This window comes from Salvelinus alpinus, chromosome 15, assembly GCF_045679555.1.
Source record: "Salvelinus alpinus chromosome 15, SLU_Salpinus.1, whole genome shotgun sequence".
Taxonomy (NCBI): domain Eukaryota; kingdom Metazoa; phylum Chordata; class Actinopteri; order Salmoniformes; family Salmonidae; genus Salvelinus; species Salvelinus alpinus.
Window position 1 is genome coordinate 56,778,257 of NC_092100.1, and position 18,315 is coordinate 56,796,571.

Consider the following 18,315-nt stretch of genomic DNA (forward strand, 5'->3'; position numbering starts at 1 on the left):
GGGTGGCTTTACTGGACAAATCGGTTAATTCTATCAGCAGCGATTCGTCACAGAGAAACGGCAAGCTGTTGAGGACTCTTTTCTTCAGCTCTCGATAAGATTTGACACATCAGCGATTTTCTCTCATGCATGAGTATTTTGATTGAAGATTACAAATAATTTCTGATTCGACTACTAAAACAGGGCAGTCAAACGAAGAAACAGTATAAAGCTTTCCATTTATATACGAGACAAATTTAAGTTTGGTAAAATACCAGTAACCTAGCAAACACGATACCGGTTTACCTTTACGAAAAGGAGAAAGGCGACCAAATTGAAGGATTAAGGTGTCAAAATCTCAAGAACGAGTGAAGAATGGCAGCCAGTTTGTCAGCGGAGGAAGAACAGGTAATTTTGAATAGATTGCTAAATATTTGTTCATTCCGTAGTAAGAATGCATGATATGTGTCAAGTTGTTGCATTGTAGTCAGCCTCCACCACTGCAAGTTATATGCTCTTTAAATAGATAAATTGTTGCGAAATCATCGTCACAGACAGGCTTAACGAACACAAACATTGTATCCATCTACATTGTCAACATTGTAGCCTACCTTGAAGATACTTCTAACATGAAATGTCAAAATATTACATTGATGATTTGTTTATGTAAATAATTAAAAATGATCAGATGTAATGTTTTGACTTATGAAAAACACACCATGCAATGGTAATTTGATTTAATAATTTCCGCGAATGTAGACCAAGTGTCTATCAAATGATATAGAATTATAGATCAGTATTAGGGCAAGAATCTAAAAAGCTATGATTTTTCCATTTGCATTGATGCACTTACTTAGCCCACACATCTCCCTTTACATACCACACAAACAACAATATGGCTAGTACAGATGTAGCTCTCAAACTCTAGGCGGCATTCTGCCTTCACCCTACAGTTTTCAGCCATTAGCTTTGCCCATACTCTCTGAAGGGAACTACAATCCCGACGCTGTTTTTATGTTTAAAACGTCAATAATCATTGCTTGCGATACGGCTTTCGAAACATTTGGCCCATATCTTTCATCAGCTAGAAATAATCCTTCAAATAAAAAAATACAGTGTAGCGTCTTTGCACAGATCCATACAGCTATGCTTACACACAGCTGTTTGGCGTACACTGGATAGCTTAAGTCTGTTTTCTGTAAACAAGCGCTGTAACATGGATATATGGCCGTGTGGGAACACTAACCCTACCATTTGAGGTTGTCGGAACAGGCTTGTGGTAATGGCTGGAGCAGAATTAGTGGAACGTTATCAGGTCATTCCATTCGCGCCGTTCCAGCCATTATGAGCCGTTCTCCCCTCAGCAGCCTCCTCTGATTATACCCAATCAAGGTGTGTATTAATTTAGCCTTTTTGTTTTTTTGAATATTACTTCTCGCTGATATGAAAGATAAGGTTCTTATGCTTCCCGAAACAATACCACAAGTGAGACGTGTTCAGATTGAGTGTAGGGGGGCTCTTAACCCCCTTACAGAAGATGCCTTCATCCAATGACTCTTGTGTGTAATGTAATGGAACTGAGTCATGATCAAGGGCTAGTACAGTCGTTAATCACATGCCAAGCTGCTCTCACTGCCTCTTGTGTTTTTCCAACCACGTCCTAAAAGGCAGGAAACGGATATTATATAATAATCTATTGCTAGGAGGGTGAAGAGTAGTACCTCTTTCACATGAGTTTGAGAGAGATCAGCTTGTTTATTCTCTCTCTGTCTCCCTGACTGGTTTTTCCAGCCTGGTGGTAATGATGGTCTTTACACTTTCCAGGCCCTAATACCCTTTCCCCATGGCTCATCTGGACAGCAGGCAGTGAGTCTTAGGGCTGATTTTTATACACTATGGAGACGGAAGGTTCGTTTTACTTCACAAAAGGGGTAATACGCTCCGGCATTCAACATACTTTTTGTGATACCTGAAAATTGAGGTGCACCGTATCATTCCTTGCGAAGACTTGAGGGGCAGTATTGAGTGAGTTTTGCAACGTAAATCCCACCTTGTGTCTACATCATCCCTTCTGGTATAAACATGGAAGCAATGGATGTGTTTCTACTTTAATGCTACTGCTAATCTACTTGCAAGCTTTTTTTGTGCTTTTATTTCAATATTTGCTACGTGCAATTATACATCTACAATCCTTCGATGCAGGTTGTATTTGGACAATAACACAAAAGATAACAGCTAGGTAGATATCACCGATATCAAAAAAAAGTGGAGAAAAATTTGGGACGGATATGTTTGCAATCTGAAAGAGATGAGTGTGGCTGCTGCTGTCGGTGTGTCCCGTAAATTGTCCGACAACTGACTTGGCTTCGTGTTTACGTGAAACGTCGTCAGACAGACACCTACAGTGCATTCGGAAAGTATTCAGATCCCTTGACTTTTTCCACATTTTGTTGTGTTACAACCTTATTCTAAAATGGATTAAATAAATAAAAAAAACTCAATCTACACACAATGGCCCATAATGACAAAGCAAAAAACAGGTTTTTAGAAATGTGTGCAAATGTATAAAAAAAGAAAAAAAAGAAACTTATTTACATACACTACCGTTCAAACGTTTGGGGTCACTTAGAAATGTCCTTGTTTTGGAAAGATTTTTTGTCCATTAAAATAACATAAAATTGATCAGAAATACAGTGTAGACATTGTTAATGTTGTAAATTACTATTGTAGCTGGAAACGGCAGATTTTTATGGAATATCTATATAGGTGTACAGAGGACAATTATCAGCAACCATCACTCCTGTGTTCCAATGGTACGTTGTGTTAGCTAATCCAAGTTGATCATTTTAAAAGGCTGATTGATCGTTAGAAAACCCTTTTGCAATTGTTTCCACAGCTGAAAACTGTTCTGATTTAAGAAGCAATAAATCTGGCCTTTAGACAGGTTTAGTATCTGAAGCATCAGCATTTGTCGGTGTGATTACAGGCTCAAAATGTCCTGAAACAAAGTACTTCTGAAACCCGTCAGTCTATTCTTGTTCTGTGAAATGAAGGCTATTCAATGCGAGAAATTGCCAAGAAACTGAAGATCTCGTACAACGCTGTGTACTACTCCCTTCACAGAACAGCGCAAACTGGCTCTACTCCGTTAGTTAGCACCTCTCCTAAACAGGTCAAGGGCTAGTACAGTTTCTTTCGCCTCCAGAATCTCCAATGAACTTATCTTCTGTGGCAGTCCTCATGAGAGCCAGTTTCATCATAGCACATTATGGTTTTTGTGACTGCACTTGAAGAAACCGGATTGACTGACCTTCATGTCTTAAAGTAATGATGGACTGTCATTTCTCTTTGCTTATTTGAGCTGTTCTTGCCATAATATGGACTTGGTCTTTTACCAAATAGGGCTGTCTTCTGTATAACACCTCTACCTTGTCACAACACAACTGATTGGCTCAAACCCATTAACAAGGAAAGAAATTCAACAAATGACCTTTTTTAACAAGGCACACCTGTTAATTGAAATGCATTCCAGGTGACTACCTCATGAAGCTTGTTGAGAGAATGCCAAGAGTGTGCAAAGCTGTCAAGGCAAAGGGTGACTACTTTGAAGCATATCAAATATACCATTTATTTTGAATTGTTTAACTTTTTGGTTACTACATGATTCCATATGTGTTATTTCATAGTTTTGATGTCTTCACTATTATTCTACAATGTAGAAAATAGTAAAAATAAAGAAACACCCTTGAATGAGTAGGTGTGTCCAAACTTTTGACTGGTACTGTATATTTACGCAAAATATATATTGGGGATGCAGACAATTACATTGATGGAAGCCACAATCTATCTGCAATATTAAAGCTGATCTGCCCCCTTAAATATATATATATATATTTTTAAACAAATACCTAACTCAACAATGTTGATTTGCCATGTATATAAAGCGCTCCGCACGTCATTGTTGTGTACAGTTGGAAAAATGGCACAGTGAGAGACAGGGAAGCAACTGCAGCGAAGTTCTGTATGGCAATACTTTTTGAGAAGTTAAATGAGAAGGTGATGAAATGCAAACTTTGCAAGGTGGATTTGAGCTACAGTGGCGGTACAGGTGCAATGCTGAAAGGGAGGCACCGTGATTCCCAACCCTTTGCTGGCATCAGTGCGATAAGGGACGGAGTGAGAATCCCAGTGCTGATTACAGAAAAGATTGCAGTTGATATGCAGCCATTGTCAATGGTAGAGGATGTCTGCTTCAATACCATAAGGGCATATCTAGAACCAGACTACAAGATGCCATCAAAAAACCAAACCTTGCTCTGCAAGTACAAAGCGCAAGCTCTGTACAGATTGTTGGGACGTCTATGAACATCACTCCAACAAGCCATCACATTTTTATTTATTTATTTTATTTCACCTTTATTTAACCAGGTAGGCAAGTTGAGAACAAGTTCTCATTTACAATTGCGACCTGGCCAAGATAAAGCAAAGCAGTTCGACACATACAACAAGACAGTTACAGTAGAAAAATTAGTCTATATACAATGTGAGCAAATGAGGTGAGATAAGGGAGGTAAAGGCAAAAAAAGGCCATGGTGGCAAAGTAAATACAATATAGCAAGTAAAACACTGGAATGATAGATTTGCAGTGGAAGAATGTGCAAAGTAGAGAGACATAATGGGGTGCAAAGGAGCTAAATAAATAAATACAGTAGGGGGAGAGGTAGTTGTTTGCGCTAAATTATAGATGGGCTATGTACAGGTGCAGTAATCTGTGAGCTGCTCTGACAGCTGGTGCTTAAAGCTAGCGAGGGAGATAAGTGTTTCCAGTTTCAGAGATTTTTGTAGTTCATTCCAGTCATTGCCAGCAGAGAACTGGAAGGAGAGGCGGCCAAAGGAAGAATTGGTTTTGGGGGTGACCAGAGAGATATACCTGCTGGAGCGCGTGCTACAGGTGGGTGCTGCTATGGTGACCAGCGAGCTGAGATAAGGAGGGACTTTACCTAGCAGGATCTGAGTATGAAGCGAGGGCCAGCCAACGAGAGCGTACAGGTCGCAGTGGTGGGTAGTATATGGGGCTTTGGTGACAAAACGGATGGCACTGTGATAGACTGCATCCAATTTATTGAGTAGGGTATTGGAGGCTATTTTGTAAATGACATCGCCGAAGTCGAGGATCGGTAGGATGGTCAGTTTTACAAGGGTATGTTTGGCAGCACGAGTGAAGGATGCTTTGTTGCGAAATAGGAAGCCAATTCTAGATTTAACTTTGGATTGGAGATGTTTGTGAGTCTGGAAGGAGAGTTTACAGTTTAACCAGACACCTAGGTATTTGTAGTTGTCCACATATTCTAAGTCAGAACCGTCCAGAGTAGTGATGTTGGACGGGCGGGCAGGTGCAGGCAGCGATCAGTTGAAGAGCATGCATTTAGTTTTACTTGTGTTTAAGAGCAATTGGAGGCCACGGAAGGAGAGTTGTATGGCATTGAAGCTCGTCTGGAGGGTTGTTAACACAGTGTGCGCAAAGAAAGAACAAAGAAGCGCCAGAAGTATACAGAATTGTGTCGTCTGCGTAGAGGTGGATCAGAGACTCACCAGCAGCAAGAGCGACATCATCGATATATTACATTGATGAGAAGACCCACGTACTGAGAACATGGAGGAGAGGCACACAACAGAGAGCCTAAAACTGCATTCATACCATCGTTGCTAAGTTGAGTGCCATCTGGTAGGTAGCCAGGACTGCGGTAGATTTAACTGCACTGCCCCCTAGCAGTCATACACAGGACCATATATGAATTCATGTCATTTGATGAAATCAGTTAAAATGTTAAGATTATTATATATATTTTTTTTACATTTGTCACATCCCTAGCATGTATACTCAACAAAAATATAAACGCAACATGTAAAGTGTTGGTCCCATATTTCATGAGCTGAAAGATCCCAGAAGTGTTCCATATCCACACAGATGTATGGCTCTCAAATTATGTGCACACATTTGTCAAGATAATCTGTCCACGTGACAGGTGTGACATATAAAGAAAATTATTTAACGGCATGATCACTACACAGGTGCACTTTGTGCTGGGGACAATAAAAGGCCACTCTCAAATGTGCAGGTTTGTCACACAACACAATGCCACAGATGTCTCAGGTGTTGAGGGAATGTGCAATTGACATGCTGACTGCAGAAATGTCCACCAGAGCTGTTGACAGAGAATTTAATGTTAATTTCTCTACTGTAAACTGCCTCAGTCATTTTAGAGAATTTGGCAGTACTTCCAACCAGCCTCACAACTGCAGACCACGTGTAACCACACCAGCCCAGGACCTCCACATCTGGCTTCTTCACCTGCGGAATAGTCTGAGTCCAGTCACCCGGACAGCTGATGAGTATTTGTGTCTGTAATAAAGCCCTTATGTTGGGAAAAATCTCATTCTGATTGGCTGGGCCTGGCTCCCCAGTGGATGGGCCTATGCCCACCCATGTCTGTGACCCTGCCCAGTTGTGAAATCCATAGATTAGGCCTAATGAACTTATCTCAATTGACTCACTTCCTTATGAGCTGTAACTCAGTAAAATCATTGAAATTGTTACAAGTTGCGCTTAGATTTTTGTTCAGTATAAGTTCTATATTGGTATAATTTTCACATATGTATAACATGGCAATCACAACGCGCTTCAAAAGTCAAACGAGCAATACATTATCATGATTAGCCTAGCTATAGTTAGTTCCACCAATAGAGGCCAAGTCTTTGAATGCATACATCCTCCAAAGATGGAGAGGGACAGTTCATGATCAGAAGAAGGTGGTCTTAGAGATGGTTAATGAAGCATCTGGTGATGATCATGTAGAGGGCTACTCTGGGAACCAGCCAGTCATGTAGCTTCTGGACCTCACCTCCTTCACTCTTTGTATCACCCACTTGGGTGATGCCTCAGCAGCTCTGGGTGACAGAAAGCTCACCACCCACAGTTCAGAGTAGTAGCTAGTCGTTCTCACTACGAGCCCTCTGCCTAAGCACTGCATTTCTACTGCATCTCCCATTCCTCTCAAGCTTCATGTGACTCTTCAATTGGTGTTTTAAAAATATCAGGAACCAGCAGCCAGGTGAAACAATAAAGCTGGTACAGTGTGCAGATGCATCATTTAAAAGAAAAATGTATTGCCAGCTAGCCAAGCCAAAAAGAGTTGACCTGCCAGTTCATCTACAGATCTGTGGGTCAAAGCCACCATAAATATACAATAAAACTCAATGTTATCGAAAACAAAAAAGCTGATTTAAAAAAAAAAAAAAAAAAAAGATATGTACATATTTCTCGGCTTAGGCTGCTACTAGGGCGCCATGGCAACTACAGAATTCGTATGCACATGTATAGTAACACGCTAAAATGTATCTTTCCTGGATATGGTCGCATCATGATTACCCTCCGAGGGAATGCCTCGTCTCACATGAAGATATATTGTCTCGGTGTCTGGGTCTCCGGCAAGCACTTAGGTAGCGGCAACTGGCCTGCAATGAGTTGGGAGCTGAACTTGCCTCGCAAGAAGATTCCCGCATCTCCCTCCTGACCAAATGCGCCCACGTCGATCATGGCGAAGCGGTACCTTGCGTTGCAGACTGCCATCAGGACCATTGAGAAAAAGCCATTGTAGTACCCGATTGCCCGAGTTTACCGGAGCTCATATCCAAATATGTTTTCCGACAGCTCCTGCACAAAACTGATCATTCCATTGGCCCTCAAATTTCTGCCCATTTTACAGCAATTGCAATTCAAAAAGACACGTTTGCTTGTAACTGGCATTACACCAGATCGGAAGTTCAAAGTTCGATTCCAGCCCATTTTGCTGCTGAGGAATAAGCAACAAAATCCTGTGTTGTCTCATGCGAGATGTGAGGGGCAAGCTACTGTGAAGCAAGTCGTCAAATCTGGCAGCCAACGTCCAAAAGTATTGAAAATGTCTTTCCTCGACAATGCTTCACATAGGTTGGACAAGAGACCTCTCTTCTCCATTGTCCTCTCATGTAGTTTTCAGTGGACAAATGTAATTTTCTCCCTCGTTTTAGGGTAGTAAGAGCATTTCAAGCTCTTCCAAATTGTAGAGATGTGTTTGCTTCTGTAGCTAGTTAAATCCTTAAGTAGCATCAAAAAGCATAGAACACCATACTATCCATACATGTAGCTAGCTAGTATTTGTAAACAAAGGGCATATAACACACCGGATCCGGAACTTAAAATGTCGTCACTAGCTACAATCAAGCGCTTCAGACCCTCTTGCTTGGTAAGCTACTCGGGAACCCCAAGCCCCTTAGCGGATATACACTACCCAAGGCGGACTTCCTCTCTGGGTGGAACACACTGATGAATAGGACAAAAGTGCGTGGTGCTAAAAAACATCTGACTCCGCCCATGCGCACTCACGTCCATCAGCGGCGTGAGGTGTGTAGAGACTCTTATCTGGGCACTTAATTTCCTCTGCAGGCCCAGCCATGGTGGAGGGCTGGAGGCTTGTAGGCTGGGTTATTAGCGCCTCAACTTGGCTGTGTCCGGTTGTAGCAGGGGGCCTCTGGGGGACTGTGCTAGTATGGTGGATCTTCACTTTCAGGCAGCTGTTGAAAGCATTTCGACTGGACTGGAGTGATACTGCCATTGTGGGGTTAATTTGTGTGTGTTGGGGGAGGGGCAGGTAGTTGTCTACCAGGAACCATCACAGGAAGAAAAAGTGGGGGATAGAAAGAATGCAACATGACACTTCCTGTTTAGTATCAACTCGTGCCAAGTGGGACTGACTGAACTGAACATGATAGGATGGCACTTTCCACATGTGGCTAATGTCGAGAGAAGTGGATCAGCAATAATCATGATCACGTTACGTATGAATCACCCTTAACATTGTTATACTTATCAGCTCAAACATTTAGCAAGACTATAAGGCCTGGCTTGTTTCTTTTAGATTCTGGCCTGTATGTCTTATGCTGTCAACGTAATCTATTTTTTAACTTTCCTAGACAATGTAGAATGAAGATGCTGATGTTTTAAGAGCCAATAATTTAAAACATTTTCAACGACATTAGACTAGAACCTTGCGCTCGTTTCATAGCCTATATCTGTACTATGCAATTCTGGCCATTGCTCTGCACTTCTTTGTTGTGTGCAATACTTGCATCACATCGTGTCCTAGCTTTGGGGTTTTAATTGAATGAACAGGTCAGTCTTCTGGGTGATATGAGTCTTCTCAACACCACATTGCTTTGAAATGGAACTCTTTAGATGAACTCTTTAGAGGAGTCGCATATCTTAAGAGAGCTAGTGTGCCAAAATATTCGATCTAATTCGAATCATGTTTCTGGGATAAGTACAAGGTTTAAGTGGTTTTCCACAGTAAGATTGCATTTGGATTTAAAAAAAAAACATTTTACAGTGTGAGACAAATAATTGTAACGGCATGGGCTACATGTAATTTTCTGCTTCATCTTGTAAACTGGTGACCAGTTTTGATGGAGTAGCCTAAGTTGCAAACCATTATCCTTAGAATTGGTTTAGATGGCGCTCTGCAGGATAATTTAATGGTTACCTGCATTAATCTTTTGATCTCGTGGAACTGTTTAATGGCTGTGTAGGCATTAATTAGCTAGCTTTGGGGTTTCATGTTTTTCACTCTCTCGGAAGCAAGGGAATTTTCAGCTAAATTTGACCCAGTGAGATCAAGCTAGCACGTGACATCATATCAACCAAAGTGTCACCGCCAGAAAGAATGAAAATGTACATGTACAAAAAAGTATTTTGGGATTTGAATTCTTCCTGAGCCTTTTGACACTATTTTTGTCGCAGGTCAAGGTCACCTTGTAATGGAGTCACACTCCCACTAAATATAAATGGCCATATATTTTTTGCAATCAGGGCCAAGTCTTAATGTGATATACAGTGCTTTCAGAAAGTATTCACACCCCTTTACTTTTTCCACAATTTGTTGTTACAGCCTGAATTTAAAATATTTTTTTCACTAGCCTACACAAAGTGGAATAATGTGTTTTGACATTTTTACAAATGAATTTCAAATGAAAAGCTGAAATGTCTTGAGTCAAGTATTCAACCCCTTTTTGGCAAGACTACAGTGGCAAGAATATGTATGTGATCCCTTTGGAATGACCTGGATTTCTGTATAAATTAGTCATAAAATGTGATCTGATCTTCATCTTAGTCACACCAATAGACAAACAGTGTGCTTAACTAATAACACACAAATTATTGTACTTTTCTTGTCTATATTGAATACATAATTTAAACATTCACAGTGTAGGTTGGAAAAAGTATGTGAACCCCTAGGTTAATGAATTTTCCAAAAGCTAATTGGAGTCAGGAGTTTGCTAACCTTGACTCCAATCAATGAGATTGGAGATGTTGGTTAGAGCTGCGCTGCCCTATATGAAAGTTTTGAGTTTGATATTCACAAGAAGCATTACCTGATGTGAACCATGCCTCGAACAAAAGAGATCTCAGAAGACCTAAGATTAAGAATTGTTGACTTGCATAAAGCTGGAAAGCGTTACAAAAGTATCTCTAAAAGCCTTGATGTTCATCGGTCCACGGTAAGACACACTGTCTATAAATGGAGAAAGTTTAGCACCGTTGCTGTTCTCCCTAGGAGTGGCCATCCTGCAAAGATGACCGCAAGAGCACAGCGCGGAATGCTCAATGAGGTTAAGAAGAATCCTAGTGTCAGCTAAAGACTTACAGAAATCTCCGGGACATGCTAACATCTTTGTTGACGAGTCTACGATTCGTAAAACACTAAACAAGAATTGTGTTCATGGGAGTACACCACGGAAGAAGCCGCTGCCGTAAAATATTCTGTGGACAGATGAAACTACAGTGGAGTTGTTTGGAAGGAACTATGTGTGGAGAAACACCTACATCAAAACCTCATCCCAACTGTAAAGTCTGGTGGAGGGAGCATCATGGTTTGCGGCTGCTTTGCTGCCACAGGGCCTGGACAGTTTGCTATCATCGACGGGAAAATGAATTCCCAAGTTTATCAAGACATTTTGCATGAGAATGTTAGGCTACCTGTCCGCCAATTGAAGCTCAACAGAAGTTTGGTGATGTAACAGGACAACGACCCAAAACACAGAAGTAAATCAACAACAGAATGGCTTCAACAGAAGAAAATACACCTTCTGGAGTGGACCAGTCAGTCCTGACCTCAACCCAACTTAAAATGCTGTGGCATGACCTTGAATGCGGTTCACACCAGACATCCTAAGAATATTGCTGAACTGAAACAGTTTTGTAAACATTAATGGTCCAAAATTCCTCCTGACTGTTGTACAGGTCTAATCCGTAACTACAGAAAACGTTTGGTTGAGTTTATTGCTGCCAAAGGAGGGCCAACCAGTGGTTAAATCCAAGGGTTCACATTCTTTTTCCACCCTACACTGTGAATGTTTACACGGTGTGTTCAATAAAGACATGAAAATGTATAATTGTTAGTGTGTTAGTTTAAGCAGACTGTTTGTCTATTTTTGTGACTTAGATGAAGATCAGATCACATTTTATGGCCAATTTTTCATGCAGAAATCCAGGTAATTCCTCGATTCATGTAATTTTTCTTGCCACTATATATACGTTTCGGACTACAAATTTACTGAACAAGTCGCATAAGTTGCATGGACTCACTCTTTGTGCAATAATAGTGTTTAACTTGATTTTTAGATGACTACTTCATCTCTGTACCCCACACATACAATTTATCTGTAAGGTCCCTCAGTCGAGCAGTGAATGTCATACACAGATTCAACCACAAAGACCAGTGAGGTTTTCCAATGCCTCGCGAAGAAGGGCACCTGCTGGTAGAGGGGTGAATTTAAAAAGCATGGTGTGTGTATATAAAGCATATAATTACACTTTGGATGATGTAACAATACACCCAGTCACTACAAAGATACTGGCTTTTTCCTAACTCAGTTGCCGGAGGGGATTTCACCACTAGGCCAATGGTGACATTAAAACAGTTTGTTTAATGGCTGTGATAGGAGAACTGAGGATGGATCAACAACATTGTAGTTATTCCACAATACTAACCTAATTGACAGAGGGAAAAGAAGGAAGTCTGTACAGAAAAAAAATATTTCCAAAACATGCATCCTGTTTGCAACAAGGCACGAAGGCCCCGATTCCAACCTGAGTTAAGCGTAAGTAAATAGAACGTAATTCGCTTTTTATGCACTTTTCTCTTCCTATTCTGACCTTGAACTTAAGCATGCGATTCACCTGCTATTCATTTGAGGTGGGGCTAGAACAAATTAAGGTGTGGTGGAAATCTATCTACAGATAAGCCGTATTTTGACCGTTACTTAATTCCCTCTTTCCACCACCTTTACGCATGTGGAAACTATGAATAAGGTTGATCGAACCTGCCGGTTCCAAGTGGAAAAAGCTTTTTCTTATAATTTTTTATTATAAATAACCGCATTCTCCATGCACTGTAATTTAGAAATTGTTAAGAGCTGGGTAAATTAGTAATCCATTTGGAGAAGGGGATTGGAAAATACACATTTTTCCCTTATTATCCCTGGAGACAAATGTGAAACCAGCCATATGGAAGCGAACTGAAAATCATATCAACAGGACATGTATTGCGGCCCCTTTTCCACAGGATATAAATAGATGTGCCGTTATTCCGAATTTTTATCGTGTGCCCTCATAACGTGTGTGGATGAACATTTGGTGACCTCGGCTTCTGTAGGGCTGGACCTGTCGAGGTTGACGTGCTTTGGAATGTTTTGATTACATGCCAGGGTTTTTCTCAGTTTTATTTTACAATTTGAATTCTGTTAAATACTAGCCACTATCAGGAGCCACAGTCAGTAATACCACATACATTTATTTTTGCATCATTGCATTCCATTTACTTTTCTTTCCTCCGTCACGTCCTTTTCAGTTGTTCCTGAGGTTTTCTAGCAGTAGTGGATCATAGTAGTCCACGTGTCCCAATAACATGTAAGCCTATTTGATTCATTGTGGAACTCAGACCACACGTAGCAGGTTAAACCTGAAGCCTGGCGCACGGTTCATGACGAATGGACCTGTGTTATACAGTTCCACGAGTAGTGAGAATTAGGGTATGATTATTGTTCAATCCCTATTGTATACTTTTTTTTTGTTGCCCCCACCTTCCAATATTTTATGGGTTGAATTTGAATATGAAAATTTTCAGGATGAATCAATCCATTATTTATTTTATTCATCAATTTATTTTCTGTGAAGGCTCTCCAACCCTTTTTTTTTTTATTATTCATACAGACTTTCCTAACCCTAAGATTTGCCTAAACAATCTACAAGATCAAAGTATTTTAAAATCTACCAGTTGGTGTTGAAACAGACAAATATGCATAGATTGCTTCTTTCATTGATCCCTATATTCTGGCCTGTTCTCTCTATGTATTCTATTGTCTGACAAAATTATAACTAAAGATGCACTGTATTTAATGGGATGGCTTAAGCTAAATGTACTGAAAACTCCACGAGAAAATCTGTTGGCCAGCAAGTGGGATGGTTTTTAGCGGTTGAGTTACATTTATTCAGTGTGCAAGGTAGTCACACCTGCAGAGCACGTTACGTCATTGAAAAAGGTACGTCTAAATACCAAATACTGAGAAGTGCATAGGTGCCTTTTCTAAGTCTGGAACGTGGCAAAGCAATTCACTTTTTGTCCTGAATACAAAGTGTTGTGTTTAGGAAAAATCCAATACAACAAACACATTACTGAGTACCACTCTCCATATTTTCAAGCATAGTGATGACTGCATCATGTTATGGGTATGCCTGAAATTGTTCAGGACTGGGGAGTTTTTGAGGATAAAACATTTTACGGAATGGAGCTAAACACAGGCAAAATCCTAGAGGAAAACCTGGTTGTCTGCTTTTCATCGCATACTGGAATAATGGGAAATGTTGCACCATCCAGGTGTGGAAAGCTCTTCGAGACTTAAACAGGAAGACTCACAGCTGTAATTGCTCCCAATGGTGACTCTAACATGTTTTGACTGAATAAATTTCCCAAACTTTCTACAAACCTGTTTTTGCTTGAGAGGATCTGCGGAGGAGAATGGGTGACACTTCTGTAAAAGGTACATGGATTGGACTGCTGGTAAAGTAATTTTCTCTGAATCCCCTTGACGATTGTTTGGGGCATCCGGAATTAAAGCTTGTCCGGAGAAGACAAGGTGAGTGCTACCATCAGTCCTGTGTCATGCCAACAGTAAAGCATCCTGAGGCCATTCATGTGTGGGGTTGCTTCTCAGCCAAGGGAGTGGGCTCACTCACAATTTTGCCTAAGAAAACAGCCATGAATAAAGAATGGTACCAACACATCCTCTGAGAGCAACTTCTCCCAACCATCGAGGAACAGTTTGGTGACGAACAATGCCTTTTCCAGCACGATGGAGCACCTTGCCGTAAGGCAAAAGTGATATTTAAGTGGCTCGGGGAACAAAACATCGATATTTTGGGTCCATGGCCAGGAAACTCCCCAGACCTTAATCCCATTGAGAACTTGTGGTCAATCCTCAAGATGCAGGTGGACAAACAAAAACCCACAAATTCTGACAAACTCCAAGCATTGGTTATGCAAGAATGGGCTGCCATCAGTCAGGATGTGGCCCAGAAGTTAATTGACAGCATGCCAGGGCGTATTGCAGAGACCTTGAAAAAGAAGGGTCAACACTGCAAATATTGACTCTTTGAATCAATTTCATGTATTTGTCAATAAAAGCCTTTGACACTTATGAAAAGCTTGTAATTATACTTCAGTATTCCATAGTAACATCTGACAAAAATATCTAAAGACACTGAAGCAGCAAACTTTGGAAATTAATATTTGTGTCATTCTCAAAACTTTTGGCCACGACTGTATAAGCTTGGCACATCTAGTCACTGGGATTTTTGCCCATTCTTCAAGGCAAAACTGCTCCAGCTCTTTCAAGTAGGATGGGTTCTGCTGGTGTACAGCTATCTTTAACCTCTCTAGGGTACGTGAGACAGTAGTGTCCCACCTCTTCAACAGCCAGTGAAACTGCAGGGCGCCAAATTCAAAACAACAGAAATCCCATAATTAAAATTCCTCAAACATACATGTATTTTACACCATTTTAAAGATACATTTGTTGTAAATCCAGCCATAGTGTCCGATTTTTCAAAAAGGCTTTACGACGAAAGCAAACCAAACCATTATATGTTAGGTGAGTGCCTATTCACAGAATAACACAGCCATTTTTCCAGCCAAAGAGAGGATTCACAAAAAGCAGACAGATCAAATTAATCACTAACCTTTGATGATCTTCATCAGATGACACTTACAGGACTTCATGTTACACAATCCCTGCCACTGAAAAATATCCCCACAGGATGATGCTGCCTCCACCATGCTTCAAGCGTGGTGGGGGCAGCATCATCCAATGGGGATATCCTTGAGTGGTCCATCCAGAGCCCGGACTTGAACCTAATCGAACATCACTGGAGAGACCTGAAAATCTCTGTGCAGCGACGCTCCCCATCCAACCTGACAGCTTGAGAGGATCTTCAGAGGAGAATGGGAGAAACTCCCCAAATACAGGTGTGCCAACTTTTAGTGTAATTCCAGAGAAGACTCTAGGCTGTAATCGCTACCAAAGGTGCTTCAACGAACTACTGAGTAAAGAGTCTGAATACTTATGTAATTGTGATATTTCAGTTATTTATTTTTAAGAACCTGTTTTTGCTTCGTCATTATGGGGTATTGTGTGTAGTTTGAGGTGGAAAAAAACAACAATTTAATCAATTTTATTATAAGGCTTTAACATAACAACATGTGGAAAAAGTCAAGGGGTCTGAATACGTCACGAATGCACTGTAAATCCATGGAAATGTTTTTTAAACATTCAGGCTTAAGTCTTGAGTGTTTAATGTTTGGTGGCTGACTAGATTTGGACTGGATTGAGCATTGTATAGACAGCGGTGGCTGCTCAAATACAGACTAAAATGTACTCCTATTGCTTGAATGGATACTCCGATGGTGTCAACAAAAGATATGTTTTGACCTCTAATGTGGGTGAATATAATTGGGCTGGGAATGGTCAACATTAATGCTCAACTGATGTTTGAACTAGAGCCAAACAGATGCATCCTTTCACCGATATTATCGGCCACTGTTGGCCTTTTACCGATACCGGACGATAATTCCACCAATAACGGATATTCAATAAATATGATGGAAAAAGGGAATCTCATGCTTATCTGAACCCTTGCAGCCGTTCCTATGGTGTCACAATGTAAGAAGTCAACATTTGAAGTATATTTCTTGGATAATTGCTGTTTTGGATGGCAATTTATGAGAACTCTGTGTGGAAAAGATGTTTCTTTTTTAATTTCCCTGCTTTTAACAGTATATCGTCAGATGTGTAGGTATTGGAAAGTCCCCCCCCCCCCCCCCCCAAACAAATCAGAATCGTATCGGACCCAAATTAAAATAAAAAATAAACATATTGGTCGGGCTTTAATATGAACTCTGTCGCTTGCGGTTCGTATATCGTTCAGACTGGTTAAAATGTGCACTCTCTGTCTATTCACTTGATATTGATTGACTCTCCCCTCTACGTGTGAGCCAAAGATAACTTCCTGACTAATATTAACCTAACTACTAATGTCTGATAGCTACTCTCTCTCCCTCAAGCTCTCTCTCCCTCCCTCTCCCTGATATCTTAGGCTTTTAAGGAGAATCAACAGACTTTGGGCAGAGCATATGGGAAGGCTGTGACCTCTTCATAGAGAAAGCAGTCAAGTTTGGCTTCATGCCGAGGGATCGAGATCCGTGAGAGCGGAAGACTTGCATTGAAAAGAAAATGTCTCACAAATGATTGTTTTTATTACAGCATGTGTAACCAGCAGAACCCCCATTTTGAGGAAGTGCGTACTGAATTCCTCAAAGATATGTAAATATTTGCACGTATCGTCTTGATTCACAGAATTTGTGCCAAAATATTTCCTTCGAAGTAGAACTCTTTGTTTAGACCTAATTCTCATGACTGCTATAAACTGTAGCTAAGCAAACAGGCCCAGAATCTGTGTTGGGGACAGTCAGGGTCCATAGACTACTTTTTAGGAGTCCATTCCTGCACCTAGGTACATTTCTAATTCAGGTGAACTGTCTTGAAGTCAGTAATGGGTCCTCCTCTTGGTTCAGCTTCAAGTGTGAACTGTGAAGGTTCAATGTTTTTTTGTGAACCAGAAAGTTCGAGAATATTTATGAATATTGAACCACGTTAATTTTCCTTAGTTTATTCACACACAAAAACCTGTTTCGGTAACATTTTGTTTGGATAGTCCCAAGTACACGGTTTGTAGATCTTCAATAAATGTCAACTTTACAACTATCCCTAGCTGTTACTCTAACCTTAACCCTTATCCTAACCCTAAACTCAAACCTGATTTTAACTGTAACCTTAGGCTGGAGTTAAACAAAGCAACTTTCCCACAATTTTGGGTTTCTTGCAACTGAGTTACTACTTGATTGCTTTGTGAAACACCCCAATGCAACTCATCTGCAACTTGGTTGCATCCAACTTTGTGCTAGTGAAAATAGATTCCTCGACTCTTTGCCTGTCAACTCCCGATGTCGACTCCCATTTCTGGGTGACAAGCTTCGATTCCTCTAGGAATCAACTCCTAAGATTCAGTATTTTTGCATCTGCGGAGACTGAGTATTTAGTAGTGGTTTCTTTGCAGTAATTTAACCATGAAGGCCTGAACGCATTAAGGAAAGAAATTCCACAAATTAACTTTTAACATGCACACCTGTTAATTGAAATGCATTCCATGTGACTACCTCATGAAGCTGGTTGAGAGAATGCAAGAGTGTGCAAAGCTGTCATCAAGGAAAAGGGTGGCTACTTTGAAGAATCTCAAATCTAAAATCTATTTTGATTTGTTTAACACTTTTTGGTTACCACATGATTCCATATGTGTTTTTTTTTTCATAGTGTTGATGTCTTCACTATTATTCTACAATGTAGAAAATAGTAAAAATAAAGAGAAACCCTTGAATGAGTAGGTGTGTTCAAACTTTTGACTGGTACTGTACATCACAACTTAGTGAACTGGAATCGAATCCTGGTATTTGGGCTCTTTGAATAGCATCAGGACTAGCATCCCTTCATCTGCTCTGGGAGTCCAGGGTTCCTGGTTGAATTTTATGTAGAGTCAAACCGATATATAAGTTGACCAATATTATCGCCCGATATTAGCTATACATTTTTTTTTGACTGATTTACATCGAATTTGCATTTAAACCACCAAGA

At 40.5% G+C, this 18,315-nt stretch overlaps 1 protein-coding gene across 1 annotated transcript in view; it reads left to right on the top strand.

Moving 5' to 3' along the window:
• LOC139540397 (tyrosine-protein phosphatase non-receptor type 9-like) overlaps nucleotides 1-18,315 on the top strand; it is a 46,844-nt gene continuing 28,529 nt past the window's right edge. The window contains exon 1 of the mRNA XM_071344192.1: nucleotides 1-387. Coding sequence (XP_071200293.1) covers nucleotides 355-387 — 33 coding nt within the window. The 5' untranslated portion in view covers nucleotides 1-354. The remainder of the gene's footprint in view (nucleotides 388-18,315) is intronic.